At 42.0% G+C, this 25,922-nt stretch overlaps 1 protein-coding gene across 1 annotated transcript in view; it reads right to left on the reverse strand.

The window, feature by feature from the left end:
* The window catches only part of GC2 (golgin Putative 2), a 43,730-nt gene that overhangs the window by 11,284 nt on the left and 6,524 nt on the right, over nt 1-25,922 (reverse strand). The window contains exons 2-6 of the mRNA XM_087377364.1: nt 15,216-16,841; nt 14,944-15,054; nt 8,573-8,632; nt 8,308-8,365; nt 2,522-2,583 (exon numbers count right to left, since the gene is read on the reverse strand). Of these exons, the coding sequence (XP_087233490.1) occupies nt 2,522-2,583; nt 8,308-8,365; nt 8,573-8,632; nt 14,944-15,054; nt 15,216-16,841 (1,917 nt within the window). The remainder of the gene's footprint in view (nt 1-2,521; nt 2,584-8,307; nt 8,366-8,572; nt 8,633-14,943; nt 15,055-15,215; nt 16,842-25,922) is intronic.

The following is a 25,922-nucleotide window of genomic DNA, read 5'->3' on the forward strand; positions in this document are numbered from 1 at the left end:
TGGACTCTATGGGTGATCCAACATTTTCACTTTTCTCTTTTTTCAGGTGCTCTATGCAACAATCCTTTCATGATTGTCTGCAAACTCAGTACATAGACTATGATGTATACTTGTCATTTCTTGAAATCTTCTCTTGATGTATTTGGGCACTTTTCCATGCTTTTTGGGATAACGCCTCTGTAATATAATGCAAAAGAATTTTCACCAAAAAATGTGTGTGTGTGTGTGTGTGTGTGTGTGTGTTGGGGGGATTTGGGTAAGGGGAGAGAGAGAGAGAGAGAGAGAGAGAGAGAGAGAGAGAGAGAGGTTGAGGCTGAAAGGGAGAGCACATAGACTAAGTAGATTGGGGGGTGTTTTGGGGTTGGTTAGAAAATCAATCATGTGTACAAATGAGAGGAGGTGGGGCTTTTATAGCCCTTCCCCAAATCCTCCTAATAGCCCTTTCTAGCTCATTGTATCTAGTGCTTACGCCCAATAATTTTCCCCTTCATTATGTTTATTACACAAGAAGTGAGAAAAACTATGAAGGAGCAGGTTACAAAGAGCAAACAACCAGAGTTCCCTTCAAAGTAAGGGACAACCAATCGCAATCCCTTCCCATTCTTCAAGATATCGGATGGTGGACCAATAAATCCGAAAGATATGTAGAATATTTACTCTGAGAGGAGATAACTTGGTGAAGGGTCAGGTGATTGAAGAGCAAGAGAGGCTTATTGATGCGATGCCAACTAGTCTTCTATACCAGCTGCAGTGGAGAATTTTGGTTATGGGAGGGTTGTGCCCATTCAAGGTTGTCCATTGGGAAACCCAAGGGTGTGGTTCTAGCCAAATCAAGCCGCTTAGTTAGACCCAATGCCCTTATTCTCCTGAAATACCCAGATCAGTAGATGCTTTGAGCTTTCCTCCATGGAGGCCCTCATGTGAGGCACTAGCTTCAGCAACAGTCTGCAATTGCCCTCCTCTCCACATAGACCCTGCTTTAATCAAGTCATCAGCTGCAGAAGATTTCTTATTCTTTCTAGCTGTCATCAGAAAGAGTCCCCCTTTGCCCCCCCCCCCCCCCCTTGGCCCAAGGCTAGAGTAGATGGGGAGAGACCACACATGTAATTCTACACTAACACTATCAACGAGTCTATTCAGCATGGCCTCTAGTGATGTCCGGCAACTCAACGTATTTGCACAAACATTCCCCGGATCACTGCCTCAACAAAACCACCTCGGGTGTGCCCCACGATTGCTTGGCTCACAGAGGGAAACCAGGCTTTCTGTTCAAGGAAAAGAGAGGTTCCCCAGCATATATATTGCTAATGTTGCATCAAGAGATCACTTGGCCCCAATATACAAAAGTATTGCCAAATAATTTATTACAATATAACTAAGTGTTCGACATCTTCAAAAAGAAGAAAGAAGGGATGCGGGGGCAGGGCCAGTGTGTATGTGCGTGTGTGTGTGTGGGGGGGGGAGGGGGGGGGCGGGCTGGACAAGGGCGAAGTGCTAAGTTAGATGGTCATCCTCATCAATTCACCATTTGTGTAGTCTTTCTTTTTTGGTAGGAGTAAGGAACCTCCACATGTGTGGAATTTGAAGTGGATCTCAACCTCAAGGTTTTGCAAAATCAAAAACGGCTCCATAGATTGCTGCCTAGGAGTACAGGGTACTTGTTAGAATATTATTCACAGTAGTAAGTGCACCATTTTTCATTGTGTCAACTAAGAGCTACAGTAAACACACTGTCATGCCTAGGAAAGTGTAACAGTATACTATACAATTGTTGAACTACAATCAAAGGCACGTAGAAATTCACATATGTGATTACAGCTGGATTACATTCGCTGAGCGTTCATCTCTATACAGAACAGTTTCAACAGAAGTAAGCCTGTGTTGCAGCTCCCATGTGAGAGGAAAATGAAATTTTTAATAATATTTGCCTAAGAATATGTGCAGAAGAGAAGCACAAAAACAGAAAATTTTGATGTTGGGGCTGCTGCATATGCAAATGTGATCAAACACTAATTCTGATCATTAACCGAAATACCAAAACCCTACTTAATAAGAAAAATAAATCTCTTCCTAAGTAGCCAAATCTGAGATCTCACTGTGGTGTAAGTAGTGTTGAGATACCCACGTGGTACATGTTCTGCCTGTGAAGCACATATGTCTACCTTTGATGACACTAAATACAAACCACTTCCTAGCCAAGAATTAGTACGTCCAAACCTTGTGTACGTATGATTTATTGACAACAAAATCTCTAGCATGCTGCCATCTGGAGCACATTACCATGCAAAGCTTTCGTACTAGATGTTTTGAAAGCGGGAAGAAACCTTTTTAATAACAGACTCTTGTCGCCTATGCTCCTTTTTAAATTAACCAGAAATGCACGAACATGCCTGAGCTCGTCATGTAAAATTAACACAGACTGCATCTTTCAATCAGACAAGGTCCAAACCCATCAAAGTCAATCCTGGAGGGGGCATTCCCACCACGGCCATATGCTTATTTGTCTAGAGAAAGTCATTACCTCTTCATTTTGCTGATTGCCCTGTAACTCATGGCGCACTTTGGCAAGCCTCCTCTCCAGCTCTGTCATGGCACAAAGCAGACATTGAGATGTGTACTTCCTTTTCAAAGTATGTTGCAACAACAAGGTACTTCTTACTCAGCACATTGAAAGATGGGGTATTAAGGCATTACTTTGATTATCTACTGGATGCAATTCTAGTTCCATGTGGAAAAACAAAATAGGCAAAGCAGAATGGACTTTTAGTCAGGGGACCATGCTCATTCTTGGGCCTTCACAACTCAACAATTTACAAAGTCATTCAATTCTAGACCCATATGTTTGCCGGTTCTATATGGTTTCCAATCCATGTGGGATACAAACTAATTTGAAGTGAAAACAACAAACTAAAATTACAAGGATTCATTGATCTCAGGAAAATCACGACATGCACTCATGTTTAAGTATTTTTTGCTACATGTATTCCTAAAGATGCCAAGTCTTGACCAATCCCCTTGGTCTTTAAAACAAGCGCACAAAACTAATGACCATAAATCTTCCACAAGCATATTCATCTGCACAGTTGCAACAGGCTGAAGAGATACTCTGCATAGGCAGGTTATTGAACAGCATCCAGGAGCAACAACGTGCTCAGCTGTGGATATCACTCGATGAGAGTTTCCACTGAATACAAGACATACATACATGCATGCAAGCGCGCGTAAACACTTTTTTTATTTAAAGAACCTTTCCTTAAGAAGAATGTACATTCATAGCTGTCCGAAAGTGGGACAGCTACTACTCATAAAGTAGAAGAAGATGAAAAAAGAGCATCATTGCTGCTCCAGTGAAGAGTAGTACAGCAAACTTAAAACAGTGAAAGAACACTTCCAGCTAGTCCGCAGGAAGATCTCCCATGAAGTGTGCATCCTGAAGGGAGCGATGCAGGGAGGAATGTAAGAAATGATAAATATCCACAGAGGAGTGTCCATACATCTGAGAGTTACGGCATGATATAAGGACCACAGTGCTCAATAACAATAGCAACTAAAGAACTGAACATAGGCATATCCCCCAAATAACCATAACTCTTGCCAAAAGAGATGCTAGGAAATCAAGCATGAAGATAAGTCCCTAGTCTGGGAAGAAAATCTCAGGCAAGTGGGCAACAAAGCAAATGCAAGACACAAAGGCTTTTGAAATCCATGTATTTCTATATTACAAGAAGCAGTCGCCAAAGAGGGAACATGCAAGGCATCACTAGTTTATTATCAAGCTTAGCATCTCAAACAAAATCAAAGCAGCCTTCGCTTTACATCAGTCCAATCACAAGTTCAAGCCATCAGCCTTGGCATGCATATGATGGATAAGATGCTACAATATTTGTTATGGCCCCACGGTCATAGCAAGAGCTGGCATTGATGATGGGGCTAGGTCCAAGTGTTAGACCCTTAAAACAAGGTCAAATACTATATCCGATGTATAGAGTAATTATAAGCCAAAAAAATAGCCATTTTCCATGCATTAAGAAGCACTTCATTCTAATATTTCAGTTTTAAATAGTAATCATAATCTAAAATTCTTAGACCGACGTAAGTCTTCAATGTGTAAAGCTCATTCCATGGATTTGGAATGTCATCTAGTGGATTTTGGACATACTAGCATTCCATGCATATTTGCATGGTACTATCCTTTTTGCCCAGCAAAATGACTAGTGCTCCTCAAGAAAATTTAATGGGACAAATGTCCCATAGGCATATATTCAGATAATTTCCTGGCAATTTCATTTTTCTTTGAGACTCAATCTATGCAGTTGCTTGAACTTTTCCCATGGAGCACCGGCAACCTCTACGTACCACTCCCGTAGCTAGCACAGCAACTTTTTCGGAAGGAGAACTAGCTAAGCTTTAGAAAGAAGATCTATTTTATGGTTCACACCTGAGGGGAAGTAACTCAGATTGAAACACATCCAAAAATTCAGCTAACAGACTCTAGAGCAGCTGTGACTCTGCAGAATCCATTGAACATCTAACAAATGCATTCCCTGCAGTCTGAAAATTCAGCTAACAGACTCTAGAGCAGCTGTGACTCTGCAGAATCCACTGAACATCTAAAAGGTGCATTCCATGCAGTTTGAGATTCTGAAATGGTAGTATTAGAAAGTGATGTAAAATATGCTCTAGCAACGATCGTGAAAACTAAATGTTCTCTGCCGAAGATGTTTAAATAGATCGCTTGCATGATGTAGCATATTCCACCAAGCTTGATCTACGTGCGAGATACCATCAAAGTATTAGGGAGGAGGATGTCCCTAAGATGGGGTTTTGTACATCTTACGGGCATCTGAGTTTTTGTTTTACCATTTGGACTCACAAATGCACTCGCTATTTTCCAACAAATGATGACTGATATATTTAATCCTATATCTAGGAAAGTTTGCCATCAAAATTATTGATGACATACTTATGTACAACCGTAGCGTATCTAACCATATAGAACATTTGAAACTAGTTTTGATATCCTCCAAAGAGAGATTCTATATGTGAAAATGATGGCACGTGACTCTTCAAAAGAAAACTATTTTATCTTTGCATATCATTTCTGTTGATAGTATCCGCATTGACCCAGAAAAGGTCCGGGTAGTAAATGAGGGGCTAGTTCTACATACTGTCACAAAAGTGAGATCCTTTTCAAGATTAACTCAGTGTTTACAAACCTTCATCACTTGTCTCCAATCTTTTAAAGGGATGAGAGAAAGGAATTCCTTACAAACATATCAAGAATAGACCTGTCATTTGGATGGATGCTCTGGATGCATGCATTAGGGAATTGAAGCATGCGATGAACATTGCGCTTATATTGCAAATTGTGTGCTCCAAGTAAACCATTTGTGGTTGAAACGGATGCCATTGATTATAACATTGGTGCAACCTTGTTCTAGGATGTTTAACCTAAATTTTTTTTGTCAGAAGGTAATAACACCACAATTCAAATATCCTCTATATGAAAAGGAGCTATTTGTTATAGTTCATGCATTGAAGAATTTGAGGCATTGCGTATACGACTCCAAGTTTGTGCTGTGTGTGCATAACACACCACTCAAGTACTTCTAGATGCCGTAAGGCTAGATAATATGAGCTTATGTAGGATTTTGACTCTTAAAATCTGATACAAAAGGGTATTAATTTGGTGAACTCTATGAGTATACTTAGATCCGATCTGATCTATTTCTATCCCTTGAAAGAGATCAGTTCTATCCCTTGAAAGGCATGTATGAGCATGATCATTACTTTCAGCCATATTTGGCAACACGTCCAGGTTGGAGCATGCACCGATGAGCCAGGTTGGTTCGAGTTTAAGAGATTCGAAATCAGTATTTTATTGGTCTCTTGTTCCAAAAGGCAAAGTTGGCATACGAAATGTCCAAGACACAAGGGAAAAAGTCCTCTTTTTAAGTGTTGTGACACCCCTTGTGCTAGGCATCCTAGCGTCAACGAACATTGTCTTTGGTTAAACAAGATTCTTATTGGCCACAGATGCAAACTGATGTCGAACTTATGTTTGAGAAGGTCAGCAATGCCAAGTCAATAAAGCACAACGTTTGAGACAAGGAGATTTGCTACATCCATTGTAAATCGCAGATAAAAAAGAGGAAAGCATTTCCACTAATTTTACTATCGGATTGCCACTTAAACATGGACATGATGCCATATGGGTGATTGTGGAACCAAGATAGCACAATTTCTGCCCCACAACTGGTATAGGTGTTTGTGGAGAAATTGTATCGTCTTTATGGGCTTCCAGCTGCGATTGTCATTGATCATGATCCTAAGTTCATGAGTCACTTCTAGCAAGAAGTGTTCAAGAAATGGGACAATTAACTCGATGTGAGTTCATAAGAACAACCAGAGTGAAACGGACAGACAGAGCAACTTAATCAATTTTTTTAGGATATGCTTCATGCATATGTCTCTCAAAAGCAATCTGATTGGGACAAATATCTTCCCATAGCTGAGTTTGCATATAACAATGCGAAAAATACAGGCACTAAGCTGAGTCCATTTGTCTTTATGAATGGATTTCAGCCTAATGCTCCGTGGAGGGTTGGACTGCAGAACCTAAAGGTTCGTGCGGCTGCTGATTTTTTGCAATTGCAGCAAGACAGGTTGCAATTTGCAAAGGAAGACCTTCGCCTAGCTTAAGATAGAGCTTAGTCTTATGCAAATGCAAAGCACTCACCCCCTATATTTTGCAAAGGCCAGTCTCAAAATCCCAAAAGATTCTGAAGCTCTATGATGGTGAGGTTTGTAAGCTATAAATCATTATTGCAGACCTTTCAAGATTATCCGGGTAATTAATAACACAGCTTATGAGCTGGAACTACCTCCTGATATGAAGCTATATCCTGTTTTTCAAATAAGTAGCCTAAAGGAGAAATTGGGTGCAGCTGACAAAATAGCTTCAGCAAAGGAGCTTGTCTGATTACAAGATCTATTGGTATATATTCCCCATATGACAACTTTTGGGAGAGTGGTGTATCTGTGCAGCGACAATTTCCCGATTTCCTAACCCAAAACTTCCTAGTATATGTTGTTTTGTGATGGGAGAAATATTATGACACTAAGGCATAACATGAGCTGGAATAATGTTGTTGGGAGGCCCTTTAAAAGAAATAAGTTAGTATGTCCGAAATATGGGTGCCCTTAGAATAAGAACACCCTAGGTGAGTCTATTTTGTTGGCTCATTTACAAGAATCCCTCATGGTGGACTCCTTGGGATGTCGGGACCTTGAACAGGCCTACTCCTAGTCTCACCTAACACTTGGACTGGTGGAATCCCCTCGTATGGGACGCGGGGTTGCGGTCATGGACACATGCTTGGCTAACCTCAAGCTTGGAGAGTGATCCTTCATACTGAATCTGCAGCTGGATGCTCGCCAGCTCCCCCAATCTGGACTTCTTAATCTATGGTCATTTTGCATGACTTGGCGTCAAAGAAGAAACCGGACTACACACAAGCTTGGGCCTAGCTAACCCTCACCTTGGGTGCTCATTTTAGGATGCCAATTCATGTCACTGAAGATCAAAACTAGGAGCAAATCCCATGCCAAAAGACTTGTCAATTCAGTATCCATAAATTAATGCACAAATTCGAATTACTCATAATGAGGTCCTTGGGATACCGGTACATTGAGCAGGCCTATATCTACTATGGTCTAACACCCGGGCTGGTGGACTCAACGTGGTATGGGACATGGAGTTGTGGCCATGGATACATGCTTGGCTAACCTCAGACTTGAAGAGTGATCCTTTATACTAGATCTACGACCACGTGGTGAGCTCGCCAACTCCCCAAATATGAACTTCTTAATCCGTTGTCGTTTTGCAGGACTTGGCGTCAAAATAAACTTGGACTACACCCTAGCTTGGCCTAGCTAGCCCTCACCTTGGGCACCCATTTCAGCATCTCAATTCATGTCACTGAAAATAAAACTAGGTGCAGCTAGCATACCAAAAGACTTGTCACTTTAGTATTCATAAATTTATACACAAATCAGCAAGCAGAGTTTCTATGATTTTGAGTTACATATATGGCTGCCCTTTCCCCTGAGAGTTCATAATGCAGTCATCTTGCTTCTTGTCCATTCAAATGTTTGCGGGGGAAAAAGAAAGGAAACCATTTGGATGCCTTCTATTCGTTTGCATCTCAAAACTTTGCATGCCCTCATCTCTACTGTGAGCAGCAGATATATTGCAATTTTTGCATCCAGAACAAGTGCATGGTAAAGGATATTTGAAAACAATACCTGATTTCACAACATCTTTTGCTTCAACCATACTTCGGACCCTCAAGAATTGAGCAATCTGGCACAGTAAACATATAGCATCTATAAATATTTATGATTAGTCTAAGTAGAAACAGGGAGAAACTACTTCCTATGTCCCTGTGCACACCCTAACGTTACTCATTGCAAATCCTTCAAGCTAATCAGCCGTCTATATCATAAATATACTCGGTTTGAAATCAAAGCTCGGATACAATGAAAGGCAGACAGGAAAACAAAAACATACCTGATCTTCAAGTTCCCACTGCACTGCTCCAAGAGACTTTGCAAGCTCTGCATTTTGATTCTGCAGTGAAATGTGGCTTGGTCAGTGATCAGATGATGTAATATATCTAACAATGACGAGTAAAAACAAGAAACCATACATACAACAGAGAAGAGAAAACACGAGGATAATAAGGTGGAAAAAATACTCCTCTAATAATCGAGGACGTAGTCTTCAAATGCACAATATAAATGCAGCTGTGCTAGCTGGGGTGGCTGCAGTCACTGCTGAAAGCCATTGTTTGAGCCTCGCTTTCCTCTTTCACTTATCTTCTAGGGGATTGCAGAAAGTTCGGCTCCATGAATTGATGATAAGTAGGATCCAGCAACTATATCTCTAGTCATTTATGATAAAGAACATCCTACTTGGTAAGGGTTTGAGGGACATTGTGTCTAGCAATGAGCTTTGCCTGGACAATGCTTCTATGATTACAAGTATCACTTTCCACATGCTCACTAGTCTAATCTGAGGAGCAAAGTACTTGATAGAAGGTATGCCCAAAGATGCTTCAGATATATTGGCACCCATGTATAAAGTAAAGAATAAGGCACAGATGTTGCCTTGAGAAACTGGTTGAATGGGCTCGAAATGCATGGGATGGATTCTTCCATATAGCAAACTTCAAAAGACTTTCAGATTTGAAGGATCAGCCAACATAGATGAGACAGTTGGACAAAACACTTGGTCTCTATCAAGAGCAATAGTCTGGAGCAATAGTCTGGCTCCTTCATATGTGTTTTTTCCATTTTTGTTTCAGCCTCGAGCATTTCACTCAAAAGCACTTCCATCTCCTTTGAGGGCTTGGCTCAATGGTTGTTGAAGGAGAAGCACGTCTTAAAGTTTTGTTATGCCTCTAATGTGGGCAAGCAAACATTTGCAGCCAAAGGCCTTTCAGAAAGACAATAAACAAGTGGTGGATCAGATGCTTTACATTAGGCGAGATCGATTGGCAAGGATGGGGATAATCTAGCCTTAAGAAAGGGAATGTAAAGATTGCCATACAGTGTCTAGACTTTAACCATTCATATTCAAGACGATTGACTTCGGACACAGTGAAAGTATGTGTGTGAGTGAGTGAATGAGAGAATTTTTAATAAGAGATGAGGGGGGAGTGGTAAAATAAGAACAGATTGTGCACCAAGTCTTTCGCAGAGCCTTGTGCACATAAAGGGATCATAATTATTCACAATGTAAAAGGTAAAAGATTGGGGCTGAGGGAGCTAGAGGGATATTCATAGTTAATGGTGGGGGATTTAGAGGGATGAGCATATTAGTAATATGACTGTCATTCCTTGCAGCTTGGTTTGGGTGATGCCTTGGACAGAAGTGTTCCTGCCGAACTCCCTACAGAAGATCATTTCGTGCAAGATGTCACATCTGGCTGGTGGCATACACTTGCCTTGGTACAATCTAATTTATACGAGGGAGACAGTTTTCAAACTTGCTATGTCAATGACATGTTCCGTGCAACTTTGGATCTCCCTCAAACATGGCTATAAATTTATCTTGGGAGAAGCAAGTCACCAAATATGTTAAGCAAGGTAATTATCTTTTGTGGCAGATTCTGCCAAGATCAAGACGCTCTAATCCATATATTCCTGAGAATACCACGCGTTTCCACCTGGTGAACCATGTAGTGCCGCATTGTGGTTCTTCCTCCGTGACCACTTGCTAATTGAAGAACTGCAAAGGACTTGATCCAAAGAAGAGGTTAAAAAATTAAAAGGGATTTTTCCTAGCATCTGTTGTCTCCAGTATTGTACAAAGAGTCTTAATAGTAAGAGGTGATACATTCCTACAACACTGAAAGAGTTCTATTAAAAGCTGTGTGGGTTCACATATGACCATAAAAGTGTACCGCATGATTTCCACCAAAATGATGATTGCAAAACTTGAGAGGTAGCCTGAAGTAGGTGAGGATTTAGAGATCCATTGTTATGGAAAACTTTAGCAAGAATTTGTCAAATGTATGCAGTACACTTCTGGAAGATTTATTGAAATTTTCTCAGTTTGTGAACTAGTGTTTCAGACAGAAGTGAAGCCACTTGAAGGAACACAATATAAGATCTATTATTGAATTCTATGCATGACGTCAACTCACAATTGGCCAGAACCTAGCAACAAAGAGAGCTGATTGCCTCCCCATCATCTCGCATTGAACCACTCCTCCCCTATCATCAATCTCATAGCCTTTGTGTATTTCCCAAACATAATATCCCCTGAGCCCACATGGTCTTCCATAGCACAAAGGACAAGCTCCATACAAGGAGCTTGAAAGCTCTCACTATCTACATTGGGCCATCTCCTCAAAAATTATCGTGCATCACTTCACCTCCGTCATCATTCCTTTTCTCCTTGGGAGTCTCTGTGTATAATGCTCATCCAGCTTCCTAGGATTAGTGAACAAAAAGCTCGCATTGTCGGCATAGAAAAGTAGGCTGGCATAGAAACCTCGGATAGAGGAGAATATCAAGTGTGGCTTCTTCAGCTTCTTCATCTACATCCTCTTCACTATCCAACTCCTCGCCTTCTCTTAATTGAGTTGCACTTCGGTCTGTTGGTGGAGGTGGAGTTCTTTTAGCTCATTTCCAAGGAATAGGCGTGGCTATCAAACCTATCTCAAAATGATATCTTCGTTTTCCCCTACCTTCTGAGTTGGTAACAGTGCCTCTTGAGGTGCTGCACATACAGCATGTGGTGGAGCTTGTACTTGGACGGATGTATCTTGACGCGCTTAAGTACAACACTATACTCAACACTTGGTTATCCATCCCATATATACCTCAAAGAGTCCAAGGCATGAATTATACGTGGAAAACCTGTCAAATCTAGCAATAGCTTCAAGAAATACTTCTCATTATACTGTAAGTGTTCACCTTAGATGTTTCTATATAATGTTGTCATGAAACCATTTTCTCAGTGGTCTATCTCCATGATTATACCTAAATGAATCCACGAACATTCCCAAACTCATCCTCTAAAAACACAACATAGTGCAGTTTCAATCTCACGATAGTCACTCATAAGATTGAAAATGATAAACTCCATCACGCATAGCAGGGATTAGCTACTATGACATCCCCACTGACGTCATCAACACCCAACATGGTCTATCTCCATGATTAGGCCAATGTCTCTCGCTGAGTCGGTAATAAACTTTGCGCTTGAGGCCCATGGTGATCAACAAAAAACATTATGCATTTCGCTTCAACATGTACTAGCCATGATCAATAAATTGCTCAAACCATGACGAGTTGGGACATTGGCATTCCTTGCAAATTCAAAACTAACATTTGTAAGACAAGTTTACTAACTAATCTATTATGTCTCTTAACTCCTTCTCCCTTGAATCCTTGTCTCTCTTCCCTACCTCTCTCTAAATAAATTATTTTTTATTTATAGATTTAACATTTATAATAATTTGATATGTTAATATGTTAAATTTATACATAGATAATTTTAATGATCGTGTGTGTGTGTGTGTGTGTGTGTGTGTGTGTGTGTGTGTGTGTGTGTTTGTGTGTTGCGGTCCTACCATGGCCAATAGTGGTTGGCTGCCTGGGTTGAATGCCATGCATGCTTCACAAATTTTTATCAATTAATTAAGGTTCCTTGGAGGAACGAGAGAAAGCTGCTGAAGTTGTTGGCAAAGACATGACAAACATTCTATATCAATGGGGTAGATGTCGCTCTTGCTGTGGAACAAGGAAGCCCTAGGGATGGAGGGTCATTAGACAATGGCATTCAAGGCAACGTTTGCACTCTTGGAGGGGCGAAGCCTTTCGTCATGATGTTCCTCATCAACAGGATTCCCCTTTTCAATTTCAATCTACTGTTGTAAGTTGTATATTCTCGGACGAAGGAAAAGGGTGGAGTTGTTAGGCTCAATAATGGAAAAACAGTCAAGCAAGATTATTTTAGTTTCCCTTCTTCTAAATCTCGACACCCTTTGCACTGTGTGACAATTCGGTGCAGCCACCTTTTTCTTCAGTGAGATACCATGACATGCATAGGGATCTTGTTGTTCAATCATTGCGAGAGTCACAGAAGCTGGGATTATGCATATATTTTAGGAAAAGAGAAAGAGAGAGGAATTATCTGCTTAGGAGAGCGATTCGGAAACAAGGAGACAGGGGGAGATTGAGGTGAGAATCAGGAGAATGACGAGGGAGTGGAGATTCTATAAAGGATATGTAGGTTAAGTTTAGCTTTAGGCTCTTAGGCTTTTTGTAGTTTTTTCCTTTTTTTTAGGTTTAGCGTTTTAGGGCATCTTTTTAGGTTTTTTCAATTAAAACTATAAGTAGCACGACCCTTCACTCCACACTTCATTCCACAATCATGCTAGTTCTCTTTACCTCTCAACTTGTTGCTTGTTTTTGCAAAAGTTTCAAAATGCAGCAACAAGTGAATTACCCTTTTGCATATGGGACAAGTTCAAAGATCATTTGCCAACTGTAAAATTTTCAGTGTTTTGAAAAGTGTGAATTGTCTCCCAACCTCTTATATACGCATCACCTTCAAAAATCACTGGTTTTTTCTTTTTGGAAAAAAATTCAAGATGTTAAAAAATGTGAATTATGTCCCAAACTCGTGTATGCAATACCTTCAAAAATCCTTAAAAAAAAGAATTTGCTTCCCTACGTCTTAATGCAACAACTTCCAAAGATAATTTCTAAATAAACTAATATTTTCCTCTTTTACATTATTAAAATTATTAAAATAACATTATTGATATAAAGTATGTTAATATAATATTATGGATTAAAATATATAAATATAATAATTATTATACAAAATTTTATAATAAATATATCTAAATAAACTAATACTTCCCTCTTTTGCCTTATAAAAATTATACAAATATTATTTTTGATATAAAGTATGTTAATATAATATTATGGATATAAAATATACAAATATAATAATTAGTATATAAAAATTCTATACTAAATATATCAAGTAATGCTATATACTTATATATATTGTTATCGATATATTTATATGAAAACATAATAAGAATTACACTATCATTTACATAAAATATATGAATAATATTGTATAAAAACATACAATATAATTGATATGAAATATATAAATATAATATGCATAGGCACAAGGTGTCTTAAGTGTCTCGATCCTAAGGCAACCCTAAATGTACCAAGGGTCCTACATGTCCGAACTATCATAGGTACTAATGTACCAAGGGTACTAATTTACCATAATTGTTCCAAGGTTAGTATACAAGACCCTACGTTAACCCATTACCTGACCTCCATCATGATGGCCATGTTATGTCCAAATATGGACATAATAGGTAGTCCAAATACCTAAGCATCATATCTCCAGTTTCTATGCTTGTTGAGTTTGGACCTTCGACAAGTCACAGGAGACGTAAAGGCATTTCTCAATGAATGCACCCATGGCACCATCACCAGAGGAAGTTCCGCCTAGTCTGGCGTTGGATGGCGACAACTAAAAGCGCGATGCCAATCACTCACACTCCCGCTATATAATATCATTACCCATGGGAAGATGGAATTCTTGCATGCTACAACTACTTGCATTCAAACTACCGGTTGCTGAAGTCAGCACTTGGTGCCCCTCTCACACAAGGGGTTCTATTGATGCCCCATTTGTCAGCTTACAATGTCAACAACCAGGGCAAGGGATGCAAAAACCCTTCCAAAGTTACTCCATGATGCGGTGGTGGTGTTGCTGCCTAATGGATAGCATTGAGTGCTTGAACACCAACCCTAGGACTGCTACACATCTGCAGCCAAAGACAGCCTAGGCTGAACGGAAGGAGCAAGAAAAAGAAAGTGCAAAGCTTAAGGAAAAGGATTTAATACAAATGTAGAAAAGGTTTAGAGGAGAGAGTTGGTGAGGGAGAGGAAAAGAGAAATGAAAGAAAGTGAGGAACATAGATAGTGAAAGTAGAAGAGGAAGACGGCGGAGATGAGAAGATGGAAAAGAGAGCTGAATAGAGGTAGTACATCTAAACATGAAAATATGAAGAGTGGACTGGACTTATATAGTCTGCTTCTAGGCATCCATTTTCACCTCTTAGACCAAATCACCCCCTGGTGCACTGAGTCTAGTCCCCATATGTTTTTTCATGTCTGATAAGAAAATTTACTACAAACCTTTTGTTTTCTTTTTCTTTTTGCAAACACTTTCTACTGACAATAGATCAACACCACAAGTCACTTAATCCAAGCAAATGCCATCATAAACTAAAGAGCACAAACTTTTGAAAATGCAAAAAAGCCACTTGAGCATGCTGCCTTTGGTCAATTTACTATAAGACATTAAATTGATGTGTTCTCAGAAACCTCCAACTGGGCCTCCATTGCCAGCGCTTTCATCCTTGTAGAGTTGTGTTCCTGCTGCTCCAACTCCAATGCCTGTAATAGTTCTGTCATGCTCAATCGAAGCTCAGCAGCCTGTAGTCCATTTTAATCAAAGCTCAGCAGCCAGATGCAAGCACGTCACTAATCAATGGTGTGGGAATTCTCACATGATACATGATTGGAGAGGATTACAAAAAGACTCAAAAAACTAGCTATATTAAGGGTGATAGTACAAAGAGAATCAATAGTTATACCTCCCTCCCTTGCTGTTCTTGACGTTCAGCCAAAATCCGTTCCAGTGCAACCTCCTCCCTCTCTAGCTTCCACACAAAGTCCTCACGTTCTTTTATAGCTGCTTGAGCTGCTGCAGCCTTAGCTGCATTCAGTTCCTTACGTTTGGCTATCCTCCGCTTATGAGCCGATTTGCGCCTCTCAATCTCCTCATCCTCTGACTCTGATCCTGCTGCAGATTCCGTTTCAGTCTCACTTCCAGTTTTATCACTTTCTGTGTCACTTTCTGGAAAAGCAGGTGACATTTGAGCTGTTATTGAGTCTTGAAAGTCATTCTTGATCGTATTATCTGTTTCTAGGCCTTGATCCTTCTCTTCTTCCCTTGGCAATCCCAATGATCTGATTTCATCTTTGACATCATATTTTCCTGCCTTTGATTCTAGACACACCCCATTCTCTGTGGAGCTATGTGGATTACTTATCGTGTCCTCAATGAAACTATTTACCTCCTCATCAGGACACTTTCCAAAAGTTTCCCCAGGCTCCTTCATATCAATAGGCTGACCACCCAGTTCTGAATATCCATGACCATGATCCAAATTTGAAGTTCTTTCTGCGGCATGCTCTATGTGTTCAGATGCTGAACTAGACGAACCATGATGCACGGACAGCCATGGTTTGCTTTGTCCCTGGTTGGTCTCTAAGTATGTGGTTTCCAGTGGCCCATGTTTTCCAACTGTTTCACCTATAGCATTCTGCATCACTTCAGACCCATCCATTATTTCCCTTATATCTTTTTTGTAGTCAAGAATCTTGTTTAGAAGTTCACCTTCGGAAACTAAATCTGGTTTCCCTATTGAGAGGGAATTGCCAACCTCCACAATGTGTGCATCCAGGCCAATGCCATCGGTAACTGTCTGAGATCCATCCTTGGTTACTCCCACTTTCAAGTCTCCAACAGTCCCTGACATGGAATTTGCATCAAGCTCTAAGCGACGCCTTAGTTCCTCATTCCTGAAATTTCTAGTTGGATTCTCTTTCTCAGAATCCATCAACCCTGACTCAGAGGAGATTGTGAGTGCCTGCACAGATTGGTTGGCTACAGAGAAGTTTCTTGAAGAAGATCCCACACTCTGACGATGGTGCCCTCCGTTTCTGCCTGTATTTGACACAACCCTGTACGAAGCTGCCCTACTAGAGAGTCTCCCACCAGAGTCAGAGCTTCCAACACTACTTGAATGGGCTGGAGGAAAAGAAAAATTAATGTTTGGTGAAGCCAAGAGCTCTGTCCAATCATCCCTGCTGACACTCCCAGAATCCTCCGTGCTCAGAGATACAGAAGATGGCTGCTTTCTATTAGATGGCCTTGGATTTTTTATATCAGGATTTCCACTGCCATTGATCCCCCTTGCACCATGTGCAGATTTAGTGAGCCTACCAAGGCCTGAAACAGAAGTTTGGACACTAGCTTCAAGATTTTCTCCTGGTGATGCTTGCCTAAGAGTATCCTGTTGCTTTGCATAAAGCAAATCTGAACTCTGCTTAGGCTTCTCGTGTAAGGTCCAGTGTTTCTGCTCCGAAATATTTTCAAGGGCAGCAGATCTCTGTTTCTCAGGCTTACCCAGTGATTCTGCAGCTTGTTGATCGATCTGCAACAAACACAGTGCATAATAAGCTCTCTCTCTCTCTCTCTCTATCTATCTATCTTTATTTATTTAATAATTATTTTTTTATTTTATTTTATTTTATTCCCCTGATTTTGTACAAGTAAACTCAAATGGAGCAAGGGAACATGAAGACTACGAGGCGATAAAGATTTAATTTGTATTCATTTCTTTCTTTCCTGCCTTGTGTATGTTTACAAACTGTAGCAGTAGATGCAGCAGTCCCACTCAGTCCGGCCAGGATACACTCCATCATCCTCAACATACAAAGAAAGATGCATGCAAGAGCAGACACTGAGATATATCATACAATTTTGACGAGCATAGCTCTCCATTTTGGTGTTCCTGCACTGCATTGCACTTGAGAATACTGCTATGTCCACCTCTTGACACAGTATAGATAGCCATGGATTAGCTTAGCACCTCATCTCATCGGTTCTAGATAGAGGCAAGGTTGAGAAGCATGTACTGATGAGATACCACAAACAAAACGAGAATCAGGGAAGATTTCTCTGCTTGTTTACTCGTGGATATTTGGACATGAGCTGTGTCATTGACTTTCATGATCTATGATATGCCGCACTCTATGAACATGAGGTCATGCGACTACGGTCTAGACTGAGTCCGTTGCTGGACATGGCCTCTAAAAGCAGCAGACAGCTAACTTCTCTTCATTAGAGAAGAGCCTACAAAGCTCGCCACAAGACCGTGAGTCTAGAGATGCCCAGGACCCAGATTAGCACGAGATTTGGACTACAGTCCAATGAGCTCCTGAAACATCAAAGACTCTTATAGCTGCATTGCAGAGCCAGGCTGCTTCACAACGCCCACAAGTATGCCCAAAGAGAGGAGTGCAGGGGCAAAAGCAGCAAACTTCAGACATGTTCCAATGACACCATGACTTCAGCTGGAACCCTAGTTGGGCACAGACAAAGCTTAAATTACGAATCACTCCCGATACAGGGCGTATATGTTAGAAAAGATAGAAAAGATATGCAGTCCAACGAGCTCCTGCAACATCCAAAGCACTCTTATAGCTGCATCACAGAGCCAGGCTGCTTCATGACGCCCACAAGTATGTGCAAAGAGAGGAGCCAGGGGCAACAGCAGCAAATCTCGGACATGTTCCAAAGACACTGTGACTTCAACTGGGACCCTAGTCGGGCACAGACAGAGCTTAAATTACGTATTACTTACAACACATGGAGTGTATGTTAGAAAAGATAGTGGGAGAGGTTGCTTGCTAAGGCCAATGCTCCCCACATGCAACAGAATCTAAAACACGGTGTATTCAAATCAACTTCACTTCCATGATGTGTACTAAGTAGGTGTGCAGACAGTAAACAATGCACAAGAGAGATGAACCAGCGATACATATTTGTCCAATGTGGACCAAATCATATACAAAATGCACAATGTACCACCCATCAGCACGGTGCTGACTAGATGTGGACCCTTGTTCACTCAGCCTATTCTCGTACCTCCTTGTGGCACTTCCAAAACACTTGGCCTGCGTAGCTCTCCTACGGCTTATGTGGACGTCCTATGTGTGCCCCACAAACACACCTTCCGGCTGCTCCTCCTGGATAGTCTCTCATACGGCAGTGCTTTGTTGTGGATGCTCAACCTCCTTTATGCTCTGAAGACAGCCAATGGTGAGGCCCAAGTTCCTCCCTGATTCCATCTTCCTTTGCTGCTGTTAAGGCAGCCCTTGATGAAGACCTGTGAGAACTATGCTTGCAGCTATCTGCTACTTCCCTTACTGCACCAGTAGCCTCCTGATTTGCTCCTTGAAGCAGGCTGGACTAGTCAAAATCTGGACTCCATGAATGAATGCAATGCCCTAGGTCAGTGAGCCAACCCACCCAGTCAGCCAGCCAACCAACTGGTCCGACCGGTCCACCCAGTCCATGGACTGGCCGACCTGGTTGGACCCTATTTAAACCCCCATGGACTGCTCCTTGCAGCCCTTTGACTGGTCACCTATGCACTGTTCCATGCAGATGCTCCATTGGCTCCCATGGAGAAGCCCCCTAGAACAACTTGGAGGAGTCATCGTTCCTTGGTCTTTCAACAAGCAGCTCCTGCTCCTCCAGCTCCAGTCCTGCACAAGAGGATCATCGTGGTACACAGGTACAATCTTGGCAGTACCAAAGCTCCATGGCACCACCAACTTCAATCACGAACCCACCAGTGATCCTGAGCAAAGCTGAAGCAAACATCATCCAGCTGTCCGCCTCTAAATAAGTGAACAGCCTGGAGTCTTTCAAGCACCGTGCTCCCGAGGTCTGTTTCAACCTATCCTTCCTCTGGCAAGGTCCGCATCCAAATGCCAACCTGAGCACTGAGACTAGTGTGGCTGATCCACACAGATCTCCCAGCCCATGAATAACTCCAGATAACCTAGACCTTGAGCTCTTGATGAGCTCTCAAGCATGTCTAGATTCAGCACTCTCTTTAGCTATAAGCGTTCCTGTCTCCACCACCCAGTCTTCGACAAGTCCATCAAGTCCAAAAGAAACAACACTTCCCTTCTGTCTTTTAGGAAGGCATACACCTTCCAATCTCTCATCACCTAAGAAACATGAAGTACAGAATCTGCCAACAGCATGCTAATAGACAATGAATGCACATACCAATCGATCCACCCGCTTGTTTTCTTGCTTTGAAAAAAAGCCATATACCTCATGGAGGCACCCTCAACTTCTATGTGTAATCTTGAAATGCCCCCTTCAGTGTCACAACTTCCATCTAACCCTAAATCCTCAGGTCTTTCCAAAGATCCTTCCCTCATGTAAATCATACCAACCATGCACTCAATGCAATCTGAGCATTCCTTGCTGTCCTTCACCTCCACAAAGGTCATCGATTCCTCTCCAAACCACCTTTCAATATCAGACAAACATACTGAAACACAAGGACTGCATACTCTGCCTCAGTAACACATAGAGATCTCACCAAGAAAAGTTATTCATTGACTACCACATTTGTTGACGTCTTTCTCTTCTTATTCCTTACAGGATGACTCTTCTTCTAATCAGCCTTCTTCTTCCTGCAGTCCTTCGCAATGGTAGATCACTATAGAAGCACTTCATTTGGTGCTCTCTCTTTTTCTTGTCCTTGCCATTAGAAGCATTTCCCATCATCCTCAGATTTATCACTTTTCTTGGACTTGCCGTCGCCATACTTTCCCTTCCCCTTGTCCTAAGCAGTAAAGGCTTTATCATTAGATCCCTCATACTTCTTCTCCCGGGCTTCCTCCTGCATAAGTACAGGCACTATTGGGAGGGGCGGGCCCTGTCAGAGCTTGATTGGGACCCAGGTGAGTGGAGATGGCCAGAGGTTGTGGCAGGCCAGGGGTCGACCCCTTTCTTCGCTTACAGCACAACATTGGGTAGGAGAGTTCTCGGGAGGATGCAGAGCCGCCCGCCCACCCAGCGGCCCAGTTGGTATGCTCAGGGTATCTCCAGGCTATTTTTGCAGGCCTTCTGGAAGGCCTTGTGGGAGAGCTGGCAGCCGCGGAAGATTTCCTACTTCCTTTGGCTACTCGCCCACAAGGGTCTTTCAGTGGGGAGCTGGTTGCGGCAGATTGGTCAGGATGGACTTTGTCAGATTTGTCATGAGGACGAGGAGTCACCAAAACACTGCCTGCGGAGCTGCACTCGCGCCCAGGAAGTGTGGAGGTGGACCTTCGGGATCCTTACTCGCGCAGCACCGGAGCTAGGTTTGATCACCTGGGGCGCGTTCTGCTGGTGCAGCACCACACCTGGCTTTCATCAATTATTCGAGGCAGACCCGCAGGACCCCATGTTCCTTATCACACAGGGGACTTGGGGGCCGCTTGAGGGCATCCCGCCGCACCTAGCAGAGGCGGACACAGGATCTCAGGAGAGGCAACCAGTCTGGGAGATTATTAGCAGCATCGCAGGATGGCACACCTGGACCTCGTGCTGCGCGCAGATCCTCGGTGGTACCTCTCTTTCGACTGCCCAGGTCATGGCCGACATCTGGAGTGAGATTATACACACACTCAGAGGCCAGTGGGACCAGATACAGGGAGATTCCCGGGCTGGCCGGGAGAAGCGGAGACGTTTCCTCCGAGATTGGGATACGCAGGGCCTCTTCTTCGAGCATACTCCTCAGGGCCTTCGGTGGCGCTATTCACCACCTCTCTGGCTGTTTATTCACACCCGCCTGATCCCTCCATGAGAGAGAGCTTTTTGTTTCCATTTAGGGCTGCGTCCGATTTGTGAACGCAGCCCCGTCAGCTGCAAAACTGACCTCATGTATCTTGTTTTTTCGAAGTAATATAATCAGCACTGTTTTTTCGGCAAAAAAAAAAAAAGTACAAGCACTAGCTCCTCAAAAGTTACCTCTAACTAGTTCATACCCTTGCTACTCAACCCGAGAATCAAGCCTGCCTAGCTCTAAGCCTCCCCAGGCTACCTGAGCTAGTCTTGTATACCCAATACACATCAGATATCAACCCGTGTACATGACATACTTCCCCTCCTCTAAGAACTCCCTCTTGAGTTCGCTAAAAAACTCGGGAATGTCCTCTGGAGGTTCTGTAATGTCTCTCATGTTGCATCCTCTTCAACACGATCCTTCCACTTGATCTTGTATTCCGTGATAGTTCTTTTACGAATCTGTCTTTCATGAAATTCAAGAATACTCTCAGGTTCGTATGGAATAAAAGTCAAATCTGTAACTTCTATTATTTCTTGAGAAGAAACAAGTTGATCATCCACACCCAGTAACTCTTTCAATCTGCTGACATGAAATACTGGATGTACTTTAACATCAGGAGGCAATTCTAGTCTATATGCAACTGGTTTAATAACCTTAAACGGACCACAGTAGCTGGGGGATAACTTCAGAACCAAACCAGTACTAGGCTCTTGGATTCCTTGGGAATACGCAAATATACCATCGTTCCTTCAGAGAACTCTCTAGGTAAACAATGTCTATTAGCATAAAATCTGTCCTGATCTTGGGCACTTCTAATAGACTCCTTAGCAAACTGCAACATTTCTTGCATGTCTTGCAAGAATGTCTTTGCAGCATCATTTTGGATTCCCTTTAATCCAACCATAACTAGTGACTTAGGTTGAAACCCGTACATAAGCATAAAAGGACTGTAACCAGTACTCGAATGATTTGCACTGTTATAAGCAAATTCTATCATAGGTAGATAATCTTCCCATGAAGATTGTCTCTTAGAAACACATGCCCGAAGCATATCTTCAACCAATTGGTTGACCTTCTCTGTACTGCTGTTAGATTGTGCATGATCTGAGGAACTCATACTTAGAGTAGTTTCTAACTTCTCAAAAACAAGTGTTCAAAAGTTACTTGTAAACTTCGAGTCCCTGTCGCTGACTATGACAAAGGGCAAACCAGTTACCATACAGCTTAAACAAGTGGTTCACAAACTCGTGAGCCAGCTGAACAGCTGAGATAGTTGTTCTAGTAGGTAAGAATCTAGCCATTTTTGTCAGACAGTCCACTATGACCTAAATGGAGTCATGACCCTTGCACGTTCTTGGCAAACCGGTAATAAAATCCATGGAAATACTTTCCCATTTATTACCTGGGATTTGCAATGGTTGTAATAAACCCGTGCTTCTAAGGCATTCTGCCTTAGTAACCTGACACACCAAACCTACTACATAGTTTTCTATAAATGCACGCATCTTAGGCCAATAAAAGGTATGCTTCACAAGAGACAGAGTCCAATGTATATTTGAATGTCCAGCACTAGGAGCATCATGACACTCCCAGAAAATCTTGGATTGAAGATCCAAAAAATATGGTACACATATCTTTCCATTCCAAAACAGCAAGCTGTTCCTAATCATCCACTGACCTCCCGTCGCCTGTACCGTAGGTGGCACAATCCCCGAGTCCTGGTCAACCATGGAGCTCCCATCCTGGACTTTCTGCCAATAAGAACTGAAATAACTATCAGTTGCACAAAACCCTCTCAAGGGTTGAAATAGGTCTAAGGATATTTCCGTAAATGACATAGCATTTACAAACTTGACTCAAATTAAGGCATCCGCCACACTATTCAGCAAACCCTTTCGATAACGTATTTCAAAATCAAAATCTTGCATTAACTCTGCCCATCTAGCCTTCCGTCCCCTCAATTCAGACCCATCACACACATACTTGATTGACTAGTGATCGGTCAATACAAGGAGCTTCAAACCATACTAGTGTCTCCAAACTGTTAGAGCATACACAACTACATAGAGTTCTTTTTCTAGAATGAACCAACGATATTAGGTGTCGTCTAGCTTCTTACTCTCAAAAGCTACAGGTCTGCCCTCTTGGAATAAAGCTGCCCCAATCGCAAAATCACTCGCATCGGCCTCTAAAACATAAGGCCGGGTAGGATCGGGTAATGCAAGAACGGGTGCTTCCTTGATAGTTAACTTCAAGGTTTCAAAAGCCTTGTTCAATGCATCATTCCAAGAGATTGGCTGGGTAAACCTGCATCCACAACCTTTTAATATGTTTGTCAGGGGTGTCGTGATGTGTGAATAATCACGCACAAACTTCCATGAAAATACAGTGAATCCTAGGAAAGAACGAAGTTGTTTCACAGTCTGAGGGATAGGCCATTCTAAAACCTTCTAGATACGATCCAGATCAATGCTAATACCTTCAGAAAAAATCTTGTGTCCTAAGTAAATGATCTCCTTCATAAAGAAGTCACATTTACTCATCTTAGCATAGAGCTTATGCTGTCTTAGGATAACTAAGACAATCCAGACGTGTCTAATCCTTGAGCGTTCGACTATATACCAAGATGTCATCTAAGAACACGACAACGAATTTGCCCAAAAAATCTCAGAGCAAATCGTTTATCATTTGCTAGAAGGTGACAGAATCATTGGTCAAACCAAAAGGTAATACGAGAAACTCGTAGTGGCCATACCTAGTTCGGAATGCGGTTCTATCTATGTGTTTAGCATAGTTACGGATTTGGTGATAACCCGTACGCAAATCAATCTTAGTGAAATACTTCACTCTGGCCAAACAGTCTATCAAATCATCGGAACGAGGAAGAGGGTATCGATTCTTAATTGTCACTTTATTCAATTGTTTATAATCTATATATATTCTCCACGAATTATCTTTCTTCTTTCTTAAGAGGACAGGTGCTCCCCAAGGTAATTTACTTAGGCGGATATAGCCCATATTCAGATAATCTTGTAGCTGTAAGGCTAACTCATCCTCCTCAAGCTGGCTCATCCTATAAGGTGAAACACTAATAGGTTGAGCCCCAGATACTAAATCTATGCGATTGTCTACTACCCGTTTTGGAGGTAAACCTTCCGACAGTTGAGCAGGGAATACATCCATGAAATCATCTAACAACGTTCTCAATTCACGGTGTTCAAATACACTTAAATCATTCTTGTTATTAACAAAGATAATAAATGAAGAAAGCGGAATCAAAACACACTGATACACATCATAATGAGAAGTGTTTAATATATTCCGAAGCTGCATCGCAAATACAATAGGTCCCTAAGAAGAGGGAATATTATCACATTGAATACAAAATTAGGTGTCCTTATCCAAAAAAGAAAGGATATGTTCCTTCCATCCAATCCGAATATCGTGGGTTTTAAACCACTCTATTCCGATTAACAAGTCCACATGCTCCAAGTGCATGACATAGCACGTAAGAGCAACTGTGTAGTCTTGAATCCGAATAGAAAGCGCTTCAATCTTGCAATCCCAAAACTATTTTCCAACTGGAAGCTGCACCTCGTAGGTGTGATCGCTAGGTATCGTGGATAGCCTCATCTTCTGCACAAGTTTGTAATTAACAAAGTTGTGAGAGCTGCCCGGGTCAAAGAGAATGTGAACTCTTTGGTCCCTAACTTCTCCATAAACTCGGAAAAGATCATGGGAACCAAATAACGAATTATTAAAAGTGCAATTACAAGAAAGTGGGTAGGTAATGACATTTACAGAAATACCTGTCATCGAAACTTGATTAGCTTCCTTAGCTTTGGTACCTGGATCCACATGGAGCTTCGATCCCAACGCTTGCTTCTGGTTCTTGCGCTTAGGACATTCATTGCTACTGTGGCCCCGCTCCTCGCATATGAAGCAACATCCTTCTTTCTTTAGCTTCAAGGTACAAAGGAAACGGGCACGACTATTCTTCGCCTGAGTCAAATGTTTCTTGGAGACATTGTCTAAAGACTTCGACTTCCCGGTACCAGTGGTAGACTGGAAAAACTTCCTCTTGTTCTTCCCACCCATGTCGGCAACTGTGGTTCCCTTTGCGCTGGCCATAGTATCATCATAGATGCACGCGTAATTCATGACCTCTTACAAAGTGGTACACTTGTTGTTCTTGATTTGTAACTTGTACGAGTCAGGCAAACCATCCACAAAGAAACCTAACAAGGTCACTGGATCCATGTTTGTAGCTTTGGTCTGCAAATCCCGAAACCTCTGAAGATAAATCCCAAAAGTCAGATTCAGCTTGGACATATCGAGGGCTTTAAGCTTGCCTACGATATCGTAATCTTCCTCCTCCTTCAGAAACTCTTTCCTGAAGACCCCTTCGAATTCTATCCATGTTGCGGGCTTGGGTCAGAGTTCCTTCCACCACAATAAAGCCTTTCCTGACATAAACCCTGCTGCAAGCTATATTTTCTTGTCATCCAGGTAAGGGTGACACTGGAAGTATACTTGCCACTTGTGCAACCAAGTGTCAGCAACCTCCTTGGTACGAAACTTCTGATCTCTGAGAAAAGGATCTCGAGTGATGATTGGAGCCATGGCATCCACATGCGTGAGTGCCTGAACAGTGCTAGTCAAAAGTGTGAGTGTAGCCCTTGGAGTTGCTGTGTCAACCCCGTCTGATTCGTGTTGACCTGCTCAAACTTTTCATCAAGAGAAGCGGTGAATTCACTGAAGGCTGTCTTTGTAATCAAATCATCGTAGAGACCCTGGTCATCCTCCGCATGGTAGTTCATATCCTAGTCTCCCATCGCAAGCTCGGGGTCTACAGAATCAGCCATAACTGAATCG

The sequence above is a fragment of the Dipteris shenzhenensis genome, chromosome 7 (assembly GCF_047967505.1).
Source record: "Dipteris shenzhenensis isolate YYH24624 ecotype China chromosome 7, Dip_SZ_1.0, whole genome shotgun sequence".
NCBI classification, from domain to species: Eukaryota; Viridiplantae; Streptophyta; class Polypodiopsida; order Gleicheniales; family Dipteridaceae; genus Dipteris; species Dipteris shenzhenensis.